This window comes from Anomaloglossus baeobatrachus, chromosome 2 (genome assembly GCF_048569485.1).
Source record: "Anomaloglossus baeobatrachus isolate aAnoBae1 chromosome 2, aAnoBae1.hap1, whole genome shotgun sequence".
Classification (NCBI taxonomy): domain Eukaryota; kingdom Metazoa; phylum Chordata; class Amphibia; order Anura; family Aromobatidae; genus Anomaloglossus; species Anomaloglossus baeobatrachus.
In genome coordinates, this window is record NC_134354.1 from 94,111,892 (window position 1) to 94,137,426 (window position 25,535).

Genomic DNA, 25,535 nt, shown 5'->3' on the forward strand with positions numbered 1-25,535 from the left:
TAATGAAATGTTATACAAACGTCAAGATCCCTGCTGACAGTCAATAGGAACCCTCACCGTTTACCTCCTGGCATATAAAAAGCTTTCAGAGTGTGTAGATACCTGTGCTCAATCACATGACATGGACAGATAATTATCCACTGATAGCCGGTAATGATTCCTCTCAAATGACAGCAAGCAGAGATTTTATAGGGTTGTCCAGTAGTTTATATTAGTGACCTATCCTTAAAACAAGTCATTAATATTAAATTATGGGGGTGCGAAACTCCGAATGTCCAGCGATCAGCTGTTCTTGGCGTCAATGGTGACCGGATGTGATCAGTTGTGGAGCAGAAGTTCGCTGCACCGCCATCTGTGTAGTGGCTGCGAGCCGTGTGGATCTGCAGTACCGGCCGTGGCCACTATACATCTGATGGCGCCACCATTAGCAGAAAGAATAGCGGATCTGTGGGAGTGCTGGGGTGCACCCCACCCATCTGATATCGGTGACATAGCCCAATATAAAGTTTTGGACAACCACTTTATTATATAAAAAAGATTTTTGAAAATTGTAGTTTTCTTTATACAATAGCATTTTCTTTGTTAAAAATGCTACTATCCCTTTAATGAGATCCATAAATCATTAATACTGTCATGATGTCTTTACAGCAATGGCCGTTTGTCTTTTGCTGTACGGACCATTATTGCATCTTCCTCTTTTAGATATGTTTGTGAGAAGAGAAAAAGAGAACCGCGTAATAAAAAAAGAACAGAGGAGCGGCGGTGACAGCGCAGAAATAGTACACACCTAATAGGTGACAACACGAGAAGTCATAATCCCCCACAACTCACCTCTGAGAAATAAAAGAGCGCCGACTCACAGAATAAAATATCAGACAGGTATACGGTTCCACTGGTCAGCACCTCAATCTGGTATTTACAGAAATGCTGACTTCGCAAAAATTCTGAAAAGTGCCTGTAAATCGAGAAAAAAAAAAAGGTGTCACAATCCATACACTTCCTCAGTCATTTAGTACCCAAAAGGGCAGGCGGCCGTATCTTCAGTCTGAATGCGATCCAACAAAACATAGGATTGCATTCATACCAATCTTGAGGTCGCTCACGTCTGATTTTTTCCTCAGCAGCCATGCAAGTCAGTGAGTGTGTGGAGGCCATTGGACTGCATTCTGATGACATCTGAGTCCGGTACGTTTTCCCGTGCCCATTGTGCTTGTTTTTTCCGCAGCAAACACTGACCTGCGGAGTGTCTTTCCAGACCGCAGCATGTCAATTGTTTGCTGTGGAATCGCATGCGTCCTCCGTAGGGAGAACACAACCGAGAGACCGCAGCGCACTGAACCCTGATCGTGGGCACGAGCAGCTGCGGTCTCCTGCGGAGGAGACTTGTGGCCCCGCAGGTCAGGACCCGCTACGTCCAGGACGCAGTGAGTCCTAATCTTGGGCACACACCCTTAATAGTATAAATTAAAAAAAAATAACCTTTAATAACTTACTCTTGCTCCATGGCATTAAATACTATGGACTGTGCAGTAACAAAGCAGTTGGGGTCCACTTGCCCGTCCTCGCCACAGATCTTTGCTGCAAATAATAACATACAGTCAGTCATGTAATGAACTAAACATATTGGAGCCGTCCGGTCATCAGATACGATGCGAGAAATGTCTGCTATGTGCCATAAACCTATCGATCTTGAGCACAGTGACATCACGAGGATAGCGCTCATCGCCTTTCCCGCCTCTCCTCACAATGATTACCGGCTGATATAGATACACAACAGGCAGCTGTCACTCCTGGGAGGAGCACGGAGGCGCGAGGACCTTCCCCAAGAATCCACCAAGCTCAAACCAGGTTAATAGTGACCACTAGTAGAGGCGATCTATACAGATATCACGAAGCCCACCCTGACGGGACCGTCCAGTTTAAGATCACTGTAGACAAACTTTTGTCATATGCTCTAAATAAGGCCAAGTTCAGATGGGCGTAATTCATGGTCCGAATACAAATCCCGGACTGACCACAGGTCTCCTGACCTGAACTTAGAGCATCGGACACATATTTGGCTTTAAAGGGTATTTCCATCACCAAGATCCAATCTCAATATATAGTAGGTGTAATAATAATGATAATAGCAAACACCTCCAATTAGAAAAGTAGTATAGTTCTCCTGATATAATCATGTCTCTTACCTCATGTGCAGGACATTGCAGTTAGGGAACCATGGTTACGATCCCTAGCAAGTAACTGTCACTATATGGGTGGTGGCAAACAGATCTAAGGCTGCTTTCACACTACGTTTTTTTTAACATGCGTACTGAACATTTTTTTTTTATTGCAAAAGCGGATCCTATTTTTCCAAAAAGAAACATATGTGTTATTTTACAGGATCCTGTCACTTGAAATTGTGTGCGGGCATTGGAGTCATGTGATCAGGAGAGAGACAGACACGACAGAGAGATAGAGTCTACGGCACTGCCGCACCCATCATCACCGCACACACACAGGCACTACCGCACCCATCACCGCACACACGCAGGCACTACTGCCCCCCATCACCGCACACACGCAGGCACTACCGCACCCATCATCACCGCACACACGCAGGCACTACCGCACCCATCATCACCGCACACACGCAGGCACTACCGCCCCCATCATCACCGCACACACGCAGGCACTACCGCCCCCATCATCACCGAAAACACCAGCACTACCACCCCCATCATCACCGCACACACGCAGGCACTACCGCCCCCATCATCACCACACAAACACAGGCACTACCGCACCCATCATCACCGAAAACACCAGCACTACCGCCCCCATCATCACCGCACACACGCAGGCACTACCGCTCCCATCATCACCGCACACACGCAGGCACTACCGCCCCCATCATCACCGCACACACACAGGTACTACCGCTCCCATCACCACCCACACACACGCATGCACTACCGCACCCATCATCACTGCACACACACAGGCACTAACGCACCCATCATCACTGCACACACACCGGCACTACCGCACCCATCATCACTGCACACACACCGGCACTACCGCACCCATCATCACTGCACACACACCGGCACTACCGCACCTATCATCACCGCACACACCAGCACTACCGCCCACACGCAGGCACTACCGCCCCCCATCATCACCGCACACACTCAGGCACTACCGCCCCCATCACCACGACACACACGCAGGCACTACCGCACCCATCATCACCGCACAAACACAGGCACTACCGCACCCATCATCATCGCACACACACACACACACCAGCACTACCGCACTTATCATCACCGCACACACGCAGGCACTACCACACCCATCATCACCGCACACCAGCACTACCGCACCCATCATCACCACACAAACACAGGCACTACCGCACCCATCATCACCGAAAACACCAGCACTACCGCCCCCATCATCACCGCACACACGCAGGCACTACCGCTCCCATCATCACCGCACACACGCAGGCACTACCGCCCCCATCATCACCGCACACACACAGGTACTACCGCTCCCATCACCACCACACACACGCATGCACTACCGCACCCATCATCACTGCACACACACAGGCACTAACGCACCCATCATCACTGCACACACACCGGCACTACCGCACCCATCATCACTGCACACACACCGGCACTACCGCACCCATCATCACTGCACACACACCGGCACTACCGCACCTATCATCACCGCACACACCAGCACTACCGCCCACACGCAGGCACTACCGCCCCATCATCACCGCACACACTCAGGCACTACCGCCCCCCATCACCACGACACACACGCAGGCACTACCGCACCCATCATCACCGCACAAACACAGGCCACTACCGCACCCATCATCATCGCACACACACACACACACCAGCACTACCGCACTTATCATCACCGCACACACGCAGGCACTACCACACCCATCATCACCGCACACCAGCACTACCGCACCCATCATCACCACACACACGCAGGCACTACCGCCCCCATCATCACCACAAACACAGGCACTACCGCACCCATCATCACCGCACACACCAGCACTACCGCCCACATCATCACCGCACACACGCAGGCACTACCTGAGTGACGTCACCGCTGACAGCTTGACTCACTTCAGTTGCTGCATGGAGCTCACAGCGAGCTGAGGTTTTCTACTGCCGCTACTGTCAGCTTCATGTAGCAGAGCTGGATGTGTCATGGGACCTCGTGTGGATTACGCCGACCTGGAGGGGTATTTGGGGATTTTAATAAAGTGGTGAAAGAGGGTGTTTTTTTGTGTTTTATTTCAAATAAAGGATTTTTTCGGGTGTATGTGTTTATTTACTTTCACTTACAGGTTAATCATTGGGGGTGTCTCAGACGCCTGCCATGATTAACCTAGGACTTAGTGGCAGCTATGGGCTGCCATTAACTCCTTATTACCCCGATTGCCACCGCACCAAGGCAATTCGGGATGAGCTGGGTAGAGTCCAGAGACTGTCGCGTCTAATGGATGCGGCAATTCCGGGTGGCTGCTGGCTGATATTTTTAGGCTGGTGAGCTCCCCTTAACGTGGGGCTCCCCATGCTGAGAATACAAGCCTTCACTTGTGTGGCTTTAATTTGGCTGGTATCAAAATTGGGGGGGACCGCAAGCCGTTTTTTTTAATTATTTATTGTACTGCACGATATAGACCCGCCCACCGGCGGCTGTGATTGGTTGCAGTGAGACACCTGTCACGCAGCGTGGAGGCGTGTCTGACTGCAACCAATCATAGGCGCCGGTGGTTGGGGGAAGCAGGGAATAAGAGATGGAATAATGAGCGGCCTGCATTTTTAAAAGACGAGAAGCCACCAAAGGAGTGTGACAGCTGTGCAGTGCCACGCTGGTAATCGGTGAGTATGAGAGAGGGGGTGAGAGGGGGAGACAGAGAGACCGAGAGTATGAGACCAACAGACTGATGGACAGAGAGAGAGAGAGACTGTGATCACGCTGGTTTGTGCCCAGCAGGATCCTGTCTAGCAGCATGCCAGCGTTCGCGTGTGGTATAGTCAGGATCCAGTGACATGCAGTATTTGGACGCAGCTCAAAAACGCTACAAGTAGCGCTTTTGAAAAATGTTAAAATACTGCAACACACTGAATCCTAACTATACGGCAAGCAAACGCATGGCAACGCATGTTGACGCGCGTCCATTGCAAATGCATTGAAATTAAAACATTTGCACCGGATCTGCTTTTGCAGCAAAAAACGTTCAGGACGCATGTAAAGAAGGGAATTTTGTTTACTTACCGTAAATTCCTGTTCTTCTAGCTCCTATTGGGAGACCCAGACAATTGGGTGTATAGCTTCTGCCTCCGGAGGCCACACAAAGTATTACACTTTAAAAAGTGTAACCCCTCCCCTCTGCCTATACACCCTCCCGTGCATCACGGGCTCCTCAGTTTTGGTGCAAAAGCAGGAAGGAGGAAACTTATAAATTGGTCTAAGGTAAATTCAATCCGAAGGATGTTCGGAGAACTGAAGTCCATGAACCAAAAGAACAATTCAACATGAACAACATGTGTACACAAAAGAACAACAGCCCGAAGGGAACAGGGGCGGGTGCTGGGTCCCCCAATAGGAGCTAGAAGAAAAGGAATTTACGGTAAGTAAACAAAATTCCCTTCTTCTTTGTCGCTCCATTGGGAGACCCAGACAATTGGGACGTCCAAAAGCAGTCCCTGGGTGGGTAAAAGAATACCTCGATAAAAAGAGCCGAAAAACGGCCCCCTCTTACAGGTGGGCGACCGCCGCCTGAAGGACTCGCCTACCTAGGCTGGCATCTGCCGAAGCATAGGCATGCACCTGATAGTGTTTCGTGAAAGTGTGCAGACTCGACCAGGTAGCCGCCTGACACACCTGCTGAGCCGTAGCCTGGTGCCGCAATGCCCAGGATGCACCCACGGCTCTGGTAGAATGGGCCTTCAGCCCTGAAGGAATCGGAAGCCCAGAAGAACGGTAGGCTTCAAGAATCGGTTCCTTGATCCACCGAGCCAAGGTTGACTTGGAAGCCTGCGACCCCTTACGCTGGCCAGCGACAAGGACAAAGAGCGCATCCGAACGGCGCGGGGGCGCCGTGCGAGAAATGTAGAGCCGGAGTGCTCCCACGAGATCTAACAAGTCCAAATCCTTTTCACATTGGTGAACTGGATGAGGGCAAAAGGAAGGTAAGGAGATATCCTGATTGAGATGAAAAGGGGATACCACCTTAGGGAGAAATTCCGGGACCGGACGCAGAACCACCTTATCCTGGTGAAACACCAGGAAGGGGGCTTTGCATGACAGCGCTGCTAGCTCAGACACTCTCCAAAGTGATGTGACTGCCACTAGGAAGGCCACCTTCTGCGAAAGGCGTGATAGAGATAACCCTGAGGACGCTAGGAGCCAGGACTCAATGGCCACACAGTCAGGTTGAGGGCCGCAGAATTCAGATGGAAAAATGGCCCTTGAGACAGCAAGTCTGGTCGGTCTGGGAGTGCCCACGGTTGACCCACCGTGAGGTGCCACAGATCCGGGTACCACGACCTCCTCGGCCAGTCTGGAGCGACGAGGATGGCGTGGCGGCAGTCGGACCTGATCTTGCGCAACACTCTGGGCAGCAGTGCCAGAGGAGGAAATACATAAGGCAGTCGAAACTGCGACCAATCCTGAACTAATGCGTCCGCCGCCAGAGCTCTGTGATCTTGAGACCGTGCCATGAATGCTGGGACTTTGTTGTTGTGCCGAGACGCCATGAGGTCGACGTCCGGCGTTCCCCAGCGGCAACAGATCTCTTGAAACACGTCCGGGTGAAGAGACCATTCCCCTGCGACCATGCCCTGGCGTCTGAGAAAGTCTGCTTCCCAGTTTTCTACGCCCGGGATGTGAACTGCGGAGATGGTGGAGGCTGTGGCTTCCGCCCACAGCAGAATCCGCCGAACTTCTTGGAAGGCCTGACGACTGCGTGTGCCGCCCTGGTGGTTGATGTACGCGACCGCCGTGGCGTTGTCCGACTGTATGCGGATCTGTCTGCCCTCCAACCACCGATGGAACGCCTTTAGGGCTAGATACATTGCCCTTATCTCCAGAACATTGATCTGAAGGGAGGACTCTGTCGGAGTCCAGGTTCCCTGAGCCCTGTGGTGGAGGAAGACCGCTCCCCACCCTGACAGACTCGCGTCCGTCGTGACCACAGCCCAGGATGGGGGTAGGAAGGATTTTCCCTGCGACAAGGAAGTGGGAAGAAGCCACCACTGAAGAGAGGTTTTGGCTGCCAGTGAAAGAGAGACGTTCCTGTCTAGGGACGTCGACCTCCTGTCCCATTTGCGGAGAATGTCCCATTGAAGTGGACGCAGATGAAACTGCGCAAAGGGAACTGCCTCCATTGCTGCCACCATCTTCCCTAGGAAGTGCATGAGGCGCCTCAAGGGGTGTGACTGGGTCCGAAGGAGAGAGTGCACCCCTGTCTGCAGCGAACGCTGTTTGTCCAGCGGAAGCTTCACTATCACTGAGAGAGTATGAAACTCCATCCCGAGGTAAGTCAGTGATTGGGTCGGTGTCAATTTTGACTTTGGGAAATTGATGATCCACCCGAACCTCTGGAGAGTCTCCAGAGCAATGGTCAGGCTGTGTTGACATGCCACCCGGGAGGGTGCCTTGACTAGGAGATCGTCTAAGTAAGGGATCACCGAGTGGCCCTGAGAGTGTAGGACCGCCACCACGGATGCTATGATCTTGGTGAAGACCCGTGGGGCTGTCGCCAGGCCGAAAGGCAGTGCCACAAACTGAAGGTGTTCGTCCCCGATGGCGAAACGCAGGAAGCGTTGATGCTCTGGTGCAATCGGCACATGGAGATAAGCATCCCTGATGTCGATTGAGGCTAGGAAGTCTCCTTGGGACATCGAGGCGATGACAGAACGGAGAGATTCCATCCGGAACCGTCTGGTTCTCACGTGTCTGTTGAGCAGTTTGAGGTCCAGAACGGGACGGAATGATCCGTCCTTTTTTGGCACCACGAACAAGTTGGAGTAAAAACCGCGACCACGTTCTTGAATGGGAACGGGAATCACAACTCCTTCTGCCTTCAGAGTGTTCACCGCCTGAAAAAGTGCATCGGCTCGCTCGGGGGGCGGAGATGTTCTGAAGAAACGAGTCGGAGGACGAGAGCTGAGCTCTATCCTGTAACCGTGCGACAGAATGTCTCTCACCCATCGGTCTTGGACATGTGGCCACCAGGCGTCGCAAAACCGGGAGAGCCTGCCACCGACCGAGGATGCGGTTTGGGGAGGCCGAAAGTCATGAGGAGGCCGCCTTGGAGGCGGTTCCTCCGGCGGTCTTTGGAGGACGTGACTTAGACCGCCATGCAGAAGAGTTCCTCTGGCCCTTCTCTGACCTGTTGGACGTGGAGGATTGGGACCTGGCTGAGGGCCGAAAGGACCGAAACCTCGATTGAATTTTTCGTTGCTGAGGTTTGTTTGGTTTGGACTGGGGTAAGGACGAGTCCTTACCCTTGGATTGTTTAATAATTTCATCCAATTGCTCGCCAAACAAACGGTTGCCAGAAAATGGCAAACCGGTTAAGAACTTCTTGGAAGCAGAGTCTGCCTTCCATTCGCGTAGCCACATGGCCCTGCGGACTGCCACCGAATTGGCGGACGCTACCGCTGTACGGCTCGCTGAGTCCAGGACGGCGTTCATGGCGTAGGACGAAAAGGCCGATGCCTGAGAAGTCAAAGACACAACTTGCGGAGCAGAGGTACGTGTGACTGCATTAATCTCAGACAGACAAGCTGAGATAGCTTGGAGTGCCCACACGGCTGCAAAGGCCGGAGCAAAAGACGCGCCTATGGCTTCATAGATGGATTTCATCAGGAGCTCTATTTGCCTGTCAGTGGCATCCTTGAGCGATGAACCATCTGCCACTGATACTACGGATCTAGCCGCCAGTCTAGAGACTGGAGGATCCACCTTGGGACACTGAGCCCAACCCTTAACTACGTCAGGGGGGAAGGGGTAACGTGTGTCATTAAGGCGCTTAGTAAAGCGCTTGTCCGGAAATGCTCTGTGCTTCTGGACAGCATCTCTGAAATTGGAGTGATCGAAAAACGCACTCCGTGTACGTTTGGGAAACCTAAACTGGTGTTTCTCCTGCTGTGAAGCCGACTCCTCTATAGGTGGAGTTGGGGGAGAAAGATCTAGCACCTGGTTGATGGACGCTATAAGGTCATTTACTATGGCGTCCCCTTCAGGTGTATCAAGATTGAGAGCAACGTCAGGATCAGAGCCCTGAGCTGCGACCTCCGCCTCATCCTCCAGAGAGTCCTCATGCTGCGACCCCGAACAGCGTGATGAAGCCGGGGAAGGTTCCCAGCGGGCCCGCTTAGCCGGTCTGGGACTGCGGTCCATGTCGGAGTCCTCCCCGTGGGACCTAGGTGTCACCCCAGGAGCACTCTGCTGCACCGACCGAGAGGGGCCTGGGGGCGATGAACTCACAGTGCCCGGGGCCTGTGTGACCGATCTGGACTGCAAGGCTTCTAGTATCTTAGCAGACCATTTGTCCATAGACTGAGCCATGGATTGTGAAAGCGACTCAGAGTTTCTCAGCCAAAACTGCAAACTCTGTCCCTGCCACCTGGACAGTGGAAGCCGGCGGTTCTACCTGAGCCGAGGGTCCCACCAGTGCCCGAGGCTCCGGCTGAGTGAGTGCCACAGGGGTCGAGCATTGCACACAGTGAGGGTAGGTGGAACCTGCAGGTAACATAGCCGCACAAGAGGTACAGGTTGCAAAATAAGCCTGTGCCTTCGCACCCTTGCTCTTTGCGGACGACATGCTGTAGTCTCCTCTGAGAGTGATCACTGAGGGTATATAGCCAAAAGCGAAACAATGCGGCCGAACAGAGAAAATGTATACAAATATATATATATATATATATATATATATATTATATATATATATATATATATATATATATATATATATATATATATATATATATTATATATATATATATATATACACACACACTTCGGCACCCAAGGGGGGCCAGCACCGGGTAACCGGTGTGGCTTACCGACCGCCCAAAGCGGTTGTGTGTCCACCAGATTCCCTGCCTGGGCCTCCCAGAGCTGTAGAGCTCGTTCTGAAATCCTCCACTGGCAGAAGTGATTGTAAATATGGCTGCCAGAGTTCTCAGGGGAGGAGGGAGCCGTGGGCGTGACTAATAAAGTGCGGGAATCTGGTGCCCCACAGTGCTCAGTGAGGGGGGAGGAGAACACCTAAGTATGCTCCAGCCCTCACTGCCGACGTCCAGTCGACCGTCCCGCCCTTACCCCTGACTGGCAGGCCCGGGGGCGGGAGTTATGGTACTAGGCCGCAGAAGCCGGGGACTAAATTTAATAACGCGGCCGGCAAACAGGCGCGGTCGGCGCGGTAGTCCCGGTCGTCACAAAAAAACAGCAGCCGCTGCAGCGTCTGTAACACAGGCGCTCCATGCACCGTCCCCAAGGGGACACAGAGTACCTTAAAGATGCAGGGCCTGTCCCTGATGATACTCAGTCTCCTGTCCGTCAGATTCCCCCAGGGGCTCCTCCTTCAACACAAAGCATAAAACTGAGGAGCCCGTGATGCACGGGAGGGTGTATAGGCAGAGGGGAGGGGTTACACTTTTTAAAGTGTAATACTTTGTGTGGCCTCCGGAGGCAGAAGCTATACACCCAATTGTCTGGGTCTCCCAATGGAGCGACGAAGAAAAAAACGTAGTGTGAAATCAGCCTAAGCTGTAATACCCTGCACATGAAGGAAGAGACCTACCTAATCAGGAGAACTATACTACATTTCTAATTGGAGGTATTTGCTAGAATTATTATTATTACACCTACTACATATTGGGGTAGGATCATGGAGATCGGAGTACTCCTTTACATTCGGGACTGGAGAGATGCGGTCCGTATACAGAGTGTGATGATATGCCAGTCTGAAGCCGGCCTAAGGTATATGGCTGCAATCAAAAGAAGTTCTAGATTTCTGACCCCCTTCATTCCAAATTAGAGAAGTCTCTGCCACTTGAGGGTCTGAAAACACAAAGATGATGGTCACCCCGCTGTCTTGTGATTTATTGATGAGCACCGCTACAAAGCTTTTTAGCAGTGACGCAGACTAATGACAGTTTTATGAAAGATTCCTTCAGAATAAGCGACAGATTCAGAGCAGACGTCTGTATAGCCCTGTATGTTGTGGTTGTGACATCATTACAGCTAAACGTACAGTTTCCTTGCCCAGCTGAAGCCCGGGCTGTTCACCCCACACTCCTGACCAGGCACGTTTTTGGATCCTTTTATAAATGTGGATTAAAGAGCTGTAAAAATGTATCTTGTTTGGATATTTAAGACATTTTTTATTCTTTTTCGCGATACATGTTGTTTTATTTTTAGGTCACTGTTTTAGTCTAAGTTTTTTTTTTTAAGGACCATACAGGACTACTAAAAAGCATTTAACATTTTCCCTACTCTAGCAAATATTGCTATATATCAAACACTTTTTTAATATTTAAATAGTGAATTGGATCGACATTGGCACTTTTTTTTAGTATACTTTTTCATTTATTTTACACAATATACCCCCATAAGGTCATAAAAGACCTCAGAGTGGGGGGGGGGGGGTGTCATTTAAATAGTTAAAAAAAATGTGTTTTTTTTTGAAAAGTAAGATTTTTATCGATTTTTAACAAAGCCAAACAAGCGCCATAAGTTTGGAAAATTGATACGACACAGGATCATGGTTCAAGTGCCATATCATGAAAAGAGGAGAATCCAAGACCGCATTGATATAGAGACTCCTGTGGCATCAAATGAAGCAACTGTGAGACAACAAATTATCAATTTTTGTATAAAGGGAAAGTGATAGGGAACTGGGAAAGACGAGAGAAAGGAAAGACCACGGGGACCAATCAATATTGAAATATTTTTATCTTGTTTCCCTTGTAACCCGGGCTGATAAATTAGCCCCAGTTACAAGGGAAATGCGGCCTCCCGCTGCAGAGCAGAGCTGTCCGGGTCTCCTATGATCCGGCAGTTCTTGCTCCCTCGCTATACATTGTGACCACATGACCGCTGTGTTTGGTGTCCATACAGTCATCGAGAAGGAACTGATGGTAGTAAACAGTTTGTGCCTTCTCTTTGTGGACTCTGGCTTTCTCTGACGTATAGCTGTAATACTGGGCATTGATATTTTAGAAGTGGGACCACCCGGACAAATAAAGTCTATGGGCGGTCCTGAAGTAGTTAATGAATTAGAGGGGTGGTCTGATGAAAAAAAATAAATAAATGAGTCACTAGGAAGTTAAAAATTAAAATAACATTATTCCACCAGCCTGTATTGACTGAAGTACATCCACACAACTGCTGCCGGCGATCACTAGCCCCCGTGGCCCTATGCTGTGTTCACTAGCAGTGATGTGGCTGTAAGAGGTAGTTGGACCCCTGGTAGTGAAGGAGCTGTTTTTCTCCCCCTGAAGACGCCACAGTAGTATGGTGGCAAATTGTAAATGTTAATGGTAAAATATTACCTGTCATAAACTGTTTCCCCACTAGGTGCCAGTGTAGAGCAGTGGTTCCCCTGGTAACAGTGGCAGGGAATGAAGGGGCAGGGCAGCCTAGGTGGGGAAGGAAGGTCTCTGAATGCAGAGTCCAGTGTGCAGTGAGATGTGACTGGAGAAAGAAGTCTGAGGTGACGGGGCAGAGTGTGGAAGTGGTGCAGTGGCAGAAGAAGTGGAAGAGTCAAGACTAGTCCCAAAGCCGGTAGTGTGTACTACAGTGCAGTGCAGCTATCAGGGGGATAACAAGTGGCCCCTGCAGGCGAAGGGTAGTGCCCTGACAAAGAAGTGAAGGAAAATGGGAACGCCCGTAGAAAACAAGTGAAGCAGTTCCCCGGCAAAGAAGTGGAAAGGTGAGAACTTATCCGGAGCCGGTAGTTTGTGCTAGATCTGCCCTACAGTGAAACAGGGTTCAGAGTACAGCGACTAGGGGGTTAACGTATGTCCCCTGCAGGCTAGGGAAAGTTACCGGGGAAAGAGGAAACAGTCAGCAAGAAGTTTAACCTGTAAGCCAAAGTGACTTGATGCTGAAAGGTGTAAAGAAGAGCGGAAGTTGTGTTCAATAAAATGTTTCTTGGTTCATCAACTGCCTGTCTGTGGCTCTTTACTGGGAGTGGTGAAGAGGCCTGTGAGCCGAGAGAAAAAGGTGTCACCGAGAAGCAAATTGCCCACATGAAAGGGTCCCTGCCACCTACACTCTGCCCCACAAACAACACCCCTGTCTTACAAGTGACGGCCCGGCCGGGGGTCAGCCTGCCGCCCCCTGGGCGAGAGACTGCGACTACAACCCCCGAGGCGCCCCCTGCCCCCGTTACATTTTGGCGTAGTCGGCAGGATCAAGCCTGCATGCAAGAAACCCCGACCAGAGACTGTGAGGAAGATCAAGTGGTGCCTGACGTGCTGAACGGGCCACAAGATGGCGGCAAGATGGCAGCCGTCCTCATGGACTCAGTGGAGGCGCGAAAAGTTGGCGCCAAACGAAAAGCGCTGAGCTGGCCTGGGAGGAAGAAGCCCGGAGTGCGCCGCCCAAAGAGGGGAGGTACTTGCCCCAAGAAGCTGCAGAGGTCTAGAGACGTGGGCGGTGCCGCAAGAAAGAAAAGGTGTCGCCAACGATATGCAGACCTGGTGGGTGAAGCCGGGGGCGGAGTGTGTGCTAAAGCGGGAAAAGAAGAACCGCCTCCACCTTCCCCGGCGCCATTGCAATCCCAGCAGCAGAAGCAACAGTTCCAGTTACCTGTGCTACACAAAATGGAGGCCAGGGCAGACAAGCAAGCCGTAGCGGGCGCGCTGGTGCCCGTAGGACGCGGAAGTGGACGTCCGATGGAGAGCTCGGTGGGAGAGTTACCCACCATCACGTTGCCAGCAAGCATGATACCGGCCGTGACTGGAGTCTCGGAGAAACCAGCGGTCACGTTTTTTACCTCATGGGATGCCGTTACCGGGGAAACGACGACGGACGTCCGGGCCACCTACAAGTCCCAGGTGACTCTGGGGAGCGGGCCACCAGGAGCATCCGTACAGATTCCGGAGGCGCCCGCGTCTGTTAAGGTAGGCCCTCTGCCCCCCTCAGGAGTTAAGGCCCCGTACTGGCAAGATATCCCAGAACCAGAGGTAATCGTCCGGAAGAGAGTGATTTGTTTGCCGTTGAAAACCGGTACTGTTGAAAGCCAGTGAATGTTTCCAGTTACAGTAACGTTAAAAGTACTGAACCCGGGAGGAGCTTAATGCAGAACTGTGCGTGGACTCCTTCCGTGACTGTTAAGAAGGAATCTTGTTGTCCTGTTGTTTTCTGCCCACCCAAAGACCGGGAGCGCTTGGAAATAGCCTCCGGGCAGAAGGTCAGCTAAGACCGGGAGCGCCTGAGGAGGGCCTCCGGGCAGATGTGCGACTAAGACCGGGAGCTTCCCTGGAGGGACTCCGGGCACCAAACTTGTGTGCCAGTCTGTGTGTTTTCCTACATGTGTTGTTTTGCAGGTACGAACCTCGCCAGGAGGCTGAGGTTAAAGAGGGGAGGAATGTAAGAGGTAGTTGGACCCCTGGTAGTGAAGGAGCTGTTTTTCTCCCCTTGAAGACGCCACAGTAGTATGGTGGCAAATTGTAAATGTTAATGGTAAAATATTACCTGTCATAAACTGTTTCCCCACTAGGTGCCAGTGTAGAGCAGTGGTTCCCCTGGTAACAGTGGCAGGGAATGAAGGGGCAGGGCAGCCTAGGTGGGGAAGGAAGGTCTCTGAATGCAGAGTCCAGTGTGCAGTGAGATGTGACTGGAGAAAGAAGTCTGAGGTGACGGGGCAGAGTGTGGAAGTGGTGCAGTGGCAGAAGAAGTGGAAGAGTCAAGACTAGTCCCAAAGCCGGTAGTGTGTACTACAGTGCAGTGCAGCTATCAGGGGGATAACAAGTGGCCCCTGCAGGCGAAGGGTAGTGCCCTGACAAAGAAGTGAAGGTAAATGGGAACGCCCGTAGAAAACAAGTGAAGCAGTTCCCCGGCAAAGAAGTGGAAAGGTGAGAACTTATCCGGAGCCGGTAGTTTGTGCTAGATCTGCCCTACAGTGAAACAGGGTTCAGAGTACAGCGACTAGGGGGTTAACGTATGTCCCCTGCAGGCTAGGGAAAGTTACCGGGGAAAGAGGAAACCGTCAGCAAGAAGTTTAACCTGTAAGCCAAAGTGACTTGATGCTGAAAGGTGTAAAGAAGAGCGGAAGTTGTGTTCAATAAAATGTTTCTTGGTTCATCAACTGCCTGTCTGTGGCTCTTTACTGGGAGTGGTGAAGAGGCCTGTGAGCCGAGAGAAAAAGGTGTCACCGAGAAGCAAATTGCTCACATGAAAGGGTCCCTGCCACCTACACTCTGCCCCACAAACAACACCCCTGTCTTACAAGTGACGGCCGGGCCGGGGGTCAGCCTGCCGCCCCCTGGGCGAGAGACTGCGACTACAACCCCCGAGGCGCCCCCTGCCCCCGTTACATGGCTGCAGCAGCCACGTGGATCTGCCTCATTGCTACAGGACAACCAGTGGGACTGATATAGCAATAGGGGATTATATGCTTTTATTTTATTATACCATATTCTCCTGTTTAGAATGTTTTTTTTCTTAATTATTTTTTTTAATCCAGACCAATCCTATAACATTGGGCGATCGCTATACGAGCTGTGACACAGGCGCCATGAAGAGAAATACGAGTGCAAAATTGAAACCAGTGATCAAAGCAAAAATATATGTTTACCTTCTTAATTCCTATTCATCTTTATCTCCAGCCGCACTCACCTACAATGTCACTCCTGATCTCCTCACTGATGGGTATAGGTTTAGCAGCATCCGGAGAAATGTATTTGGTGAAAGTGTTTACAGCGTCCCGTTCTATACCTGCAACAGAAGAGCGGCATTAACCAAAGTACCACGCCAGATGTGCAGGGCGGTGGGATACATGCGGTGACCCCGGCGGGCAGCAGCATTTCTTATTTTGAGCTGCGTGAAAAGACTAAACATGAGAAGATATAGCGTCTGTGCAGCCAATGTCCTGGAGACGTCTGTACATCCGAGGCTCCGACTCTCCAGGGACTGATGGAGCCTTTACATCCGTCTACACTTTATAGGTAATATTTCATCATGAAAACTAATGTATGTAATCCATATGCCTCATACGAGTACCGTATTTTTCGTTTTATAAGACGCACGGGATTATAAGACGCACCCCAAATTTGGAGGGAAAAAAAAAGGTAAAAAAAAAAAAAAAAATGGGGTCAGTTTATAATCTGGTGGTGTCTTACCAGGGAGGGGGCCTGCAGAGGAGTGCGGGGGTCACAGGAGGCAGGGGCGGTACTGGAGTAATGCAAGTAGTATAGAGGGGGGCCCAGATACTCACTGCAGGTGCTGCTCTGCGCGGGGCTGGTGATGGAGCAGCCGAGCGCAGAGCAGCCATGCTCAGGGCAGCCATGCACAGAGCAGCCGCGCAGGACGGAGCAGCCATGCACAGGGCAGCCGAGCAGGACGGAGCAGCCATGCACAGGGCAGCCGAGCGGGACGGAGCAGCCGTGCACAGGGCAGCCGAGCGGGACGGAGCAGCCGTGCACAGGGCAGCCGAGCGGGACGGAGCAGCCGTGCACAGGGCAGCCGAGCAGGACGAAGCAGCCGTGCACAGAGCAGCCGAGCGGGACGGAGCAGCCGTGCACAGAGCAGCCGAGCGGGACGGAGCAGCCGTGCACAGAGCAGCCGAGCGGGACGGAGCAGCCGTGCACAGAGCAGCCGCGCACAGAGCAGCCGAGCGGGACGGAGCAGCCGTGCACAGAGCAGCCGCGCGGGACGGAGCAGCCGTGCACAGAGCAGCCGCGCAGGACGGAGCAGCCGTGCACAGAGCAGCCGCGCAGGACGGAGCAGCCGTGCACAGAGCAGCCGCGCAGGACGGAGCAGCCGTGCACAGAGCAGCCGCGCAGGACGGAGCAGCCGTGCACAGAGCAGCCGCGCAGGACGGAGCAGCCGTGCACAGAGCAGCCGCGCAGGACGGAGCAGCCGTGCACAGAGCAGCCGCGCAGGACGGAGCAGCCGTGCACAGAGCAGCCGCGCAGGACGGAGCAGCCGTGCACAGAGCAGCCGCGCAGGACGGAGCAGCCGTGCACAGAGCAGCCGCGCAGGACGGAGCAGCCGTGCACAGAGCAGCCGCGCAGGACGGAGCAGCCGTGCACAGAGCAGCCGCGCAGGACGGAGCAGCCGTGCACAGAGCAGCCGCGCAGGACGGAGCAGCCGTGCACAGAGCAGCCGCGCAGGACGGAGCAGCCGTGCACAGAGCAGCCGCGCAGGACGGAGCAGCCGTGCACAGAGCAGCCGCGCAGGACGGAGCAGCCGTGCACAGAGCAGCCGCGCAGGACGGAGCAGCCGTGCACAGAGCAGCCGCGCAGGACGGAGCAGCCGTGCACAGAGCAGCCGCGCAGGACGAAGCAGCCGTGCACAGAGCAGCCGCGCAGGACGGAGCAGCCGTGCACAGAGCAGCCGCGCAGGACGGAGCAGCCGTGCACAGAGCAGCCGCGCAGGACGGAGCAGCCGTGCACAGAGCAGCCGCGCAGGACGGAGCAGCCGTGCACAGAGCAGCCGAGCAGGACGGAGCAGCCGTGCACAGAGCAGCCGAGCAGGACGGAGCAGCCGTGCACAGAGGAGCCGAGCAGGACGGAGCAGCCGTGCACAGAGCAGCCGCGCAGGACGGAGCAGCCGTGCACAGAGCAGCCGCGCAGGATGGAGCAGCCGTGCACAGAGCAGCCGCGCAGGATGGAGCAGCCGTGCACAGAGCAGCCGCGCAGGATGGAGCAGCCGTGCACAGAGCAGCCGCGCAGGATGGAGCAGCCGTGCACAGAGCAGCCGCGCAGGATGGAGCAGCCGTGCACAGAGCAGCCGCGCAGGATGGAGCAGCCGCGCAGGATGGAGCAGCCGTGCACAGAGCAGCCGCGCAGGATGGAGCAGCCGTGCACAGAGCAGCCGCGCAGGATGGAGCAGCCGTGCACAGAGCAGCCGCGCAGGATGGAACAGCCGTGCACAGAGCAGCCGCGCAGGATGGAGCAGCCGTGCACAGAGCAGCCGTGCACAGAGCAGCCGAGCACAGAGCAGCCGAGCAGGACGGAGCAGCCGTGCACAGAGGAGCCGAGCAGGATGGAGCAGCCGTGCACAGAGCAGCCGAGTACAGAGCAGAACGGAGCAGCTGCAAACAGAACAGACCGGCGCGGCCCGATCCACAACAGCGTCGCACAGACCAGCAGTGCCGACAGCACAGTGCACTGCTTGGAGCATCTTCCTGCCTCATTTGACCCCTCTGCACAACCCCCTGGTAAGCTACATTCGGATTTAAAGACGCACCCCTCATTTTCCTCCCAAAGTTTTGGGAGGAAAAGTGTGTCTTATAATCCGGTATATGGATATCATGGAAGGCCGAACCGAAGACTAGGAGCAAGATCATGGAGGTGTTACGCAAAAAAAAAAAAAAACACTAAAATAAAAAAAAAAAAAAAAAACAACAACATCTCTTGCTTCATCTGATACAGCCAATATCTATACTACGTGATGGGCCATTCATTATATTGGTGGACAAGTAATACCATACGCAGGGGAAATACAGTGGAACCTTGGATTAAGAGTAACTTGCTTTGAAAGCACTTTGCAAGACAATGAAAGATTTCTAAAAATGTGTAACTTGGTTTAAGAGCAATGATTTGCAATAAGAGCAAATTCCCACAGTGCACACTTCCGGTTCTGTCCTTTCATCACACTCTGACCCGCTCTGGAGGTAATTTTCTGTCCATATGTACTGTATACTGAATACCATTGCACAGTACAGTATATACTATACAGCATATCTATCAATTTGCATTTGTGGATACAGTATTGTACTTTCTTATTGATAACCAGTGCAGCACATTGCTTATACTGCACCTCTCGCACACCAACAATTCTATTGGAAGCTAACGTACAGTTTAATATTTTTCACTTTTTACTGCACAGTATTTTGTATTGGTGTACGGTAATTTTATATGAATACAGTACATTATTGTGTATTACTGTAATAAGTTTGTATAAATACAGTACATTTTTTTGGGTTGTGAACAAGTTGTCTGTGTTTTAATTATTTCCTATGGGAAAATTCGCCTTGATATAAGAGTAACTTGGTTTAAAAGCACAGTCCCGGAACTAATTGTGCTCGTAATCCAAGGGTCCACTATAGATTGAAATTACGGCTTCTCCCATTGATTTCAATGGCAGATTAGTGGTCAACCCATTTCCTATACACAAAAAAAAAAAAAAGTTGTCTTCCAGTTATAAAGGGAATCTGTCATCAGGATTTCACAACCCAAAATATTCATAGGCTCATGATAGTTCTTTCAAACAAGTCCAAAAATATCTTCACATGACCAGTCTATCCCTCTATTACTGACAAATCAGGGCTTGAACTAATTTGATAAGGCTGAGGAGCTATTGGTTGACCTCAAGCCTCTGTCACTCCAGCTCTATTCTCCACACAGCGCCGCCACCTACTGTTTGACTGATGACTCCTTTATCTGAAATCACACAGCACAGAGACCAAGAGACCATCAGTCAGTCAGATGGAGGCGGCACTGGACAGAAAACAGAGCTGGAGTGACGAAGGCTTCAGATCTACCACAACCATTTGCAAATTACTGTAATTCAAACGACGATTTCTCAATAATGGAGGAACGGACTGGCCATGTAAAGATATTGCTGGACTTGTGTTTGAAATCACTACATGCAAGATGTGGGGGTTAATTCCTGCTCCACAGAGGAGATGAAGAAAATCAAGGACAATTTAAAACTTGTGAGTCACTGAATGAAAACAGACATGACTTTATAAGAAGCAACAAAGAAAAGGATGAACGAAGAGGCTGCTGCTTCTTAAACTTTTACACAAAGTTTGTCCTCACAGTCTAAGGCCCCTTTCACATTGCGTTTTACCTTCCGCTCACAGGTCCCGTCGGAGCATCCGTCCAAACTGCCCCTCCCCCACTCTGCAAAGCGTGTTCCAGACGCATGCGCCCGGCAGGGCCATTCACTGTTATGGAGCGCACTGCGTTAGCGTGTGCTCTGTTTTGAGCCATTTTGTGCACATATACGTTTCTGCAAACGGACATCCGAACGTAGGTGGAGGGGGGCCTGCAGAGGAATGGGGGGGGGGTCACAGGAGGCAGGGGCGGTACTGGACCTGTGAGCGGAAGGTAAAACGCAATGTGAAAGGGGCCTAAGGCTAAGACCGCACTTTGTGTTTCAGGTGCGTTTTAGGTCCGTTTTGAGCTGCAGCGTTTTCATGCCAAAAGCCATGCGTTTTGATTTTCCAGCAAAGGCAATGGTAAATATTGATTTTCAGGCCGCACTTTGCGTTTCTAAACGCTGCGTTTAATTTGCATATTTTGTGGCAAAAACCATGCGTTCAAAGAAGCAGCATACAATTGTTTTTGCCATTTTGGGTGCGTTTTGCTAACATTGAAGTCAATGAGAAATGGCAAAAACCAAGATTCCTTCAAATTCCTGCGTTTTACCTGCTTTTTCATTGCAGAAAACATGCGTTTTAGACTTCAAAATAATGATTTGATATGTCCCTTTACACACACACATAGTCCGACAATTAAATGTAAGAAAAATATGCTTTAAATGCTATTTTAGCGATAAAATGTATATTACCGCTATAATTTTATGGAATATATCTATTTTCATTATTTTTCCCATTAATAAAGATTTGATCCTTTTTTTTTTTCTCTTTTTTCATGGTGTTTGACTGTGTAAACTTTATTTAGCAGTGTCATGATTTTCAAAACGCATCTGTCAAAACACAGGTGAAAAAGCATGCAAAAAGCGCTGAAAACGTATCTAAAACGCGGTAAATACGCAAAGGCAACTTTGGTCAAATCAATTAAGCCCAAAACGTGCGTTTTGAACTGCAAGTAGGTGAACGCAAAGTGCGTTCTTAGCCTTGGGCTACGTGCCCACGATCCTGACATGCTGTGTCCTGAGCGCAGCATGTCCTCTCCTGTGGGGCCATGACTCTCCTCCGCAGGAGACCACAGCTGCCTGTGCCCACAATCAGGGTTCAGGCTGCAGTCTGTTTTCCCTATGGAGAACACATGCAGCTCCGCAGCATAAATTGACATGCTGCGGCACGGAAAGCTGCGCCACAGGTCAGTTTACGCTGCAGGAAAAACAAGCCCAGTGGGCAGGAGATTTCTATAAATCCCATTCACTGTGCTTGTACTGTACAATGCAGCATTTTAGACAAGAAGGCATTCTTTGCCAAAGTTTGTAATGAAAGTATAAATTCTTTATCACAATTTTATAAAAGACCGTCATACATCAAGAATAATAAAGTAGTACAACATTTATTAGATCAGTTAAGAGGATCAAATTGTGAGGACAAAAATTTGGGGGAGGTTTTCCTACCAGTTCCAAGGGTATAAACAATATGGTAATTCTGCTACCAGAGAGATGTTAAATAATTTGGCACAATGGCTCAATCGATTGCTCTTGGCAGGTAGCTCAGTGAGCACAGTGGGGGGTAATTAGTGCTGACAATGAGTCAACTACATTAGTCACAAGCAAAAACCCCCACAGTGGTCACTCAGCAACTGCACATAAACAATCCTCCTATCAGCATAATATAGAGAATATTTACCCATTATTAGACCTGCGTCCAAGAACCGACCCTACGCATCCCTGACGCACGTTTCGCAATATGCTTGTTACAAAGGGACTTCTCTCTGGTAGCAGAATTGCCATATTGTTTATACCCTTGGAAATGGTAAGAAAACCTCTCCTAATTTTTTGTCCTCACCATATGGTCCTCTTAACTGATCTAATAAATTTTATATTACTTTAATTATTCTTGACCTATGACTGTCTTTTATACAATGTGATTAATAAAGAATTTATACTTTTATTACAAACTTTGGCAAAGATTGCCTTCTTGTTCAATGCAATATATTGGGTTATCCAATATTTGGGATCATGATCCCTTTATCTTTCCATGCTATGAAAATATTTTTCAAGTACAGCATTTTGGACGCAGCAAAGACATGGGAGCATCCAAAACACTGAACCCTGAACGTGGCCACGCAGCCTTATTAACTTCCAAACTGAAAATGTTATGTCAATTTACAGTCGTTCTTACAGATTAAGATATTGTCATGGGGACCAGCAATAAAAGCAAATGCAAAGTCAGTTTATAGCTACACAAGTCAAAGGCTTCATAAAGAAGCAACTTCATAAGTATCTGGACCGTCGATCAGAACAGGAGGATATTCAGAAGGCACGCAACCATGTTTAGTAAGTGTAATACTTGTTATCAAGGAAAAAGGGGCTTAATCCCACCCTGTGAACATTTTTAATGCATCAGCAGAATACAGGCAGCCATGTCTAGTAGTCAGTACTCTACTCATTAAAGTAAAAAGACTGATGGCACTTCCTGACACGCAAGTGTGAACAGGTGCAGACTGAACATGAAATATATTAACACCAAACAAGATAGTTGCACTCTGCAATGCTGAGTTGTTAACCACGAATATAGGAATATGAACATGCATTACTGCGAAGAAAAGACATATAAAAATTGAGATACTTATAGTTTAAAAACAAGGCCAGTTCTGTGCAAGCCCAACAGCCAACGTCAAGGTGTATCTCTTATGTAGAGTCCCTGTTGACTCTAACGCCGCTCTGTGGGAATAGAATGGAATAGATCTTCCCACATTGTTAGGCGTGTTCACATATCAGACTTTCATGGTTTACAGACCGCAAGGTGTTGAGCGGCTGCAGGTTTCTTGCTTATGGGGTTACTGAGCACATGTCCGGAGAGCCGCAGGGTGAGCGCTCAGAGAGCTGCAGCCTAGTCTATACTAGGTCCATGAAAGTCAAATGTATGTAACCAGCCTAAGGCTCTTTTGATACATTTATGGGGTTTCAGTGCAATTTTATTTTTGCAGCCTGTTAAGACGCACCATACATGAAAATATTTAGGTGTCACTGGTGAGAACATTTTGAAAAACATTTTTTCTTAAAAAGGAGGCTGCGGTAAATGCAGTTCTAAAAAAACAAAAAAAAAAAAAATAAAAAATAGATGTGCATTAATTTGCATGTTAGCATGTAAAGCGCCCCTGTGGGCGTGCTAAGGGGGCCAACTAGCCAAGGGAAGTAACGTCCTTGCAACTAGTCTCTGTGCTCAATGAAGAATCTTTAGAAATACTTTTTCTATAGATCTCTTTATCTATGCTAGTGTATACAGTGACAGTAAAGCAGGGATTAGCAATATGCACCCAGAACTGCTCGTGGTTTTGGGTGCATACAGGACCTGACAGGTTCTCTTTTAACTTTTGCACCCCTAAATTTTTTAGAAACCTTCCAGAAGCTAGGGCAGATGAGCTCTGACATCACCTATTCTGAATGGCTGACCGTTGTATTGCCTTTCATTGTAATCCTGTCTGCGGTGATAATGAGACCAAAGAAAAAAGCTCTGAAAAAATCAGGAAGTGAGAATCTTTAGTAGAAAAACTAGTGGTGAGAGAGACTTGCAAATAGATTTAAAAAAAAAAACAAAAAAAAAAACACCATTAAACCACATTTTCAACTATAGGCAATTTTCTGAGGACACCTTCCCTTTAGAAAATACAATGTGTAGTAGCTGAAGATCATTTAATGAAGTAGATCTAGACCAGAAGTCCCCAACCTTTTTTACCTTTACAGCCACATTTGACTTTGGTCGAGAGCCATACTGTAGAGATGAAGATGTAGTCAAAGACAAGAAACAACAATTAGAAATAAATAATCTTCCCCATATTGATATCAGAGAGAAAAGTGACCTCCATACACAACACAATCCACTATACCAAGACCAATAATACCCCATACAAGGGAGAAATACCGCCATATCGTGACCAGACCACATATTACCACCACATAGTGGCCGAATACAGGCGCATACAAGGGAGAAATACTATGACCAGATAACATTTTACCAACACAGTGATTAAATACAACCACATACGAGAGGAATACCGCCACGCCATAATTAGACCACATAGTAACTGAATATTACCACATACAAGGGAGAAATACCGCGACACTATAACCAGACCACATATCATATCCCCGATCATGGATATAGCCTGGTAAATATGGCCCCATCTTGGTATATATGTTATGGAGCTATATGGATGAGCTATATATATCATATATAAATATAGCTCCTCCATCCTGGTGTATAGCCTCCCCAATCTCCTGTTATGTAGTCCCACCCCAGAACACAGTAAAAACAAAAAAAAAAAAAAAAAAAAAAAGATTGTACTCCCCTACCCTGCGCTCCCCCGGCGTCCTCCTGTGACACTGGCATGGCAACTGACCAGCGTGTAAGCTGCGCAGCGCATGACGTCAGTGTGATGTGCAGCCAATTACAGCACCAGCAGCTGTAAGCATATTCCCTGCTCCCCATGCCCACGATTGTGTGCGCGTGGAGTGATGAATATTCATGGCCTTAATCGGCGGCCGGCACATCACAGTACAGGGACCTGAGAGGTCTCTGTGCTGCGATGTATTTCAGCTGGATGCGTGCCCTCAGACACACATCCATCTGAATCAGGGGCTGGGGCAGCCCCGGGCCCGGTCATAGAGGAGATTTCTTCGACAACGGTAGTTACACCCCTGCCTACATGTCCTCTTCGCTCATCTGTGCCAGCGCGTCCTCCTCTTCTCTGCAGCCCTGGTGATGACGGTACATCACGGTGCAGTGCTGAAGAGCTCCTGTGCCTCAGTCCTGTTACCGCACTGTTCAAATGTATGCGTGCCTGAAAGATGTGCATATATTTGAATAGAGGCGGGGTCTCCAAGTCCTTGACACCACAACTGTGCAGGTCTGGGGACTCCCGCAGTGCAGCGTTAGGACCTTAGGTGAGTCACATGACTGATGTCATCAAAGATCATTCTGCAACTGCGGAAGCTTTAGTGATAGTACAGAACTTGTACCATCACTGAAGTTTATGGTTGAAAGGCTGGGGGCCCCTCAGAGCGTTGGGGCCCTGAATCAGCTGCCCAGTCTGCCCACCAATAAACGCCAGCCCTGAGAAACAGACGGCCCACGAGCCTGTACAGCTACATTTCCGGGGACCGACGGCGAGCCACATCAGGAGCGACGAGTTGGTGACCCTTAAAGAAGTTGTCCAGTTACCAAAACTGTTTTTTTTTTTTTTTGATAAATCTTGCTATTATGTGCCTCTAAACACATCTATCACGTTATTTTACCAATATTATCTTTTATCATGGTCTAGCATAACATCTTCATTTCTGGCTCCAGCTCTGATGGAGTTAATCTCTCTCTTAACTTCCTGTGTTCAGTTACTACAACTTCCATAATCCTTTGCAGTAACTAGCAATCTATCTCCCAA

General features: G+C 49.9%; 1 protein-coding gene across 3 annotated transcripts in view; it reads right to left on the minus strand.

Moving 5' to 3' along the window:
* The window catches only part of AKAP10 (A-kinase anchoring protein 10), a 107,926-nt gene that overhangs the window by 48,578 nt on the left and 33,813 nt on the right, over positions 1-25,535 (minus strand). For all 3 annotated transcript variants that reach the window (XM_075335177.1, XM_075335176.1, XM_075335178.1), the window contains exons 5-7: positions 15,892-15,990; positions 1,494-1,578; positions 832-955 (exon numbers count right to left, since the gene is read on the minus strand). In XM_075335177.1, coding sequence (XP_075191292.1) covers positions 832-955; positions 1,494-1,578; positions 15,892-15,990 — 308 coding nt within the window. The remainder of the gene's footprint in view (positions 1-831; positions 956-1,493; positions 1,579-15,891; positions 15,991-25,535) is intronic.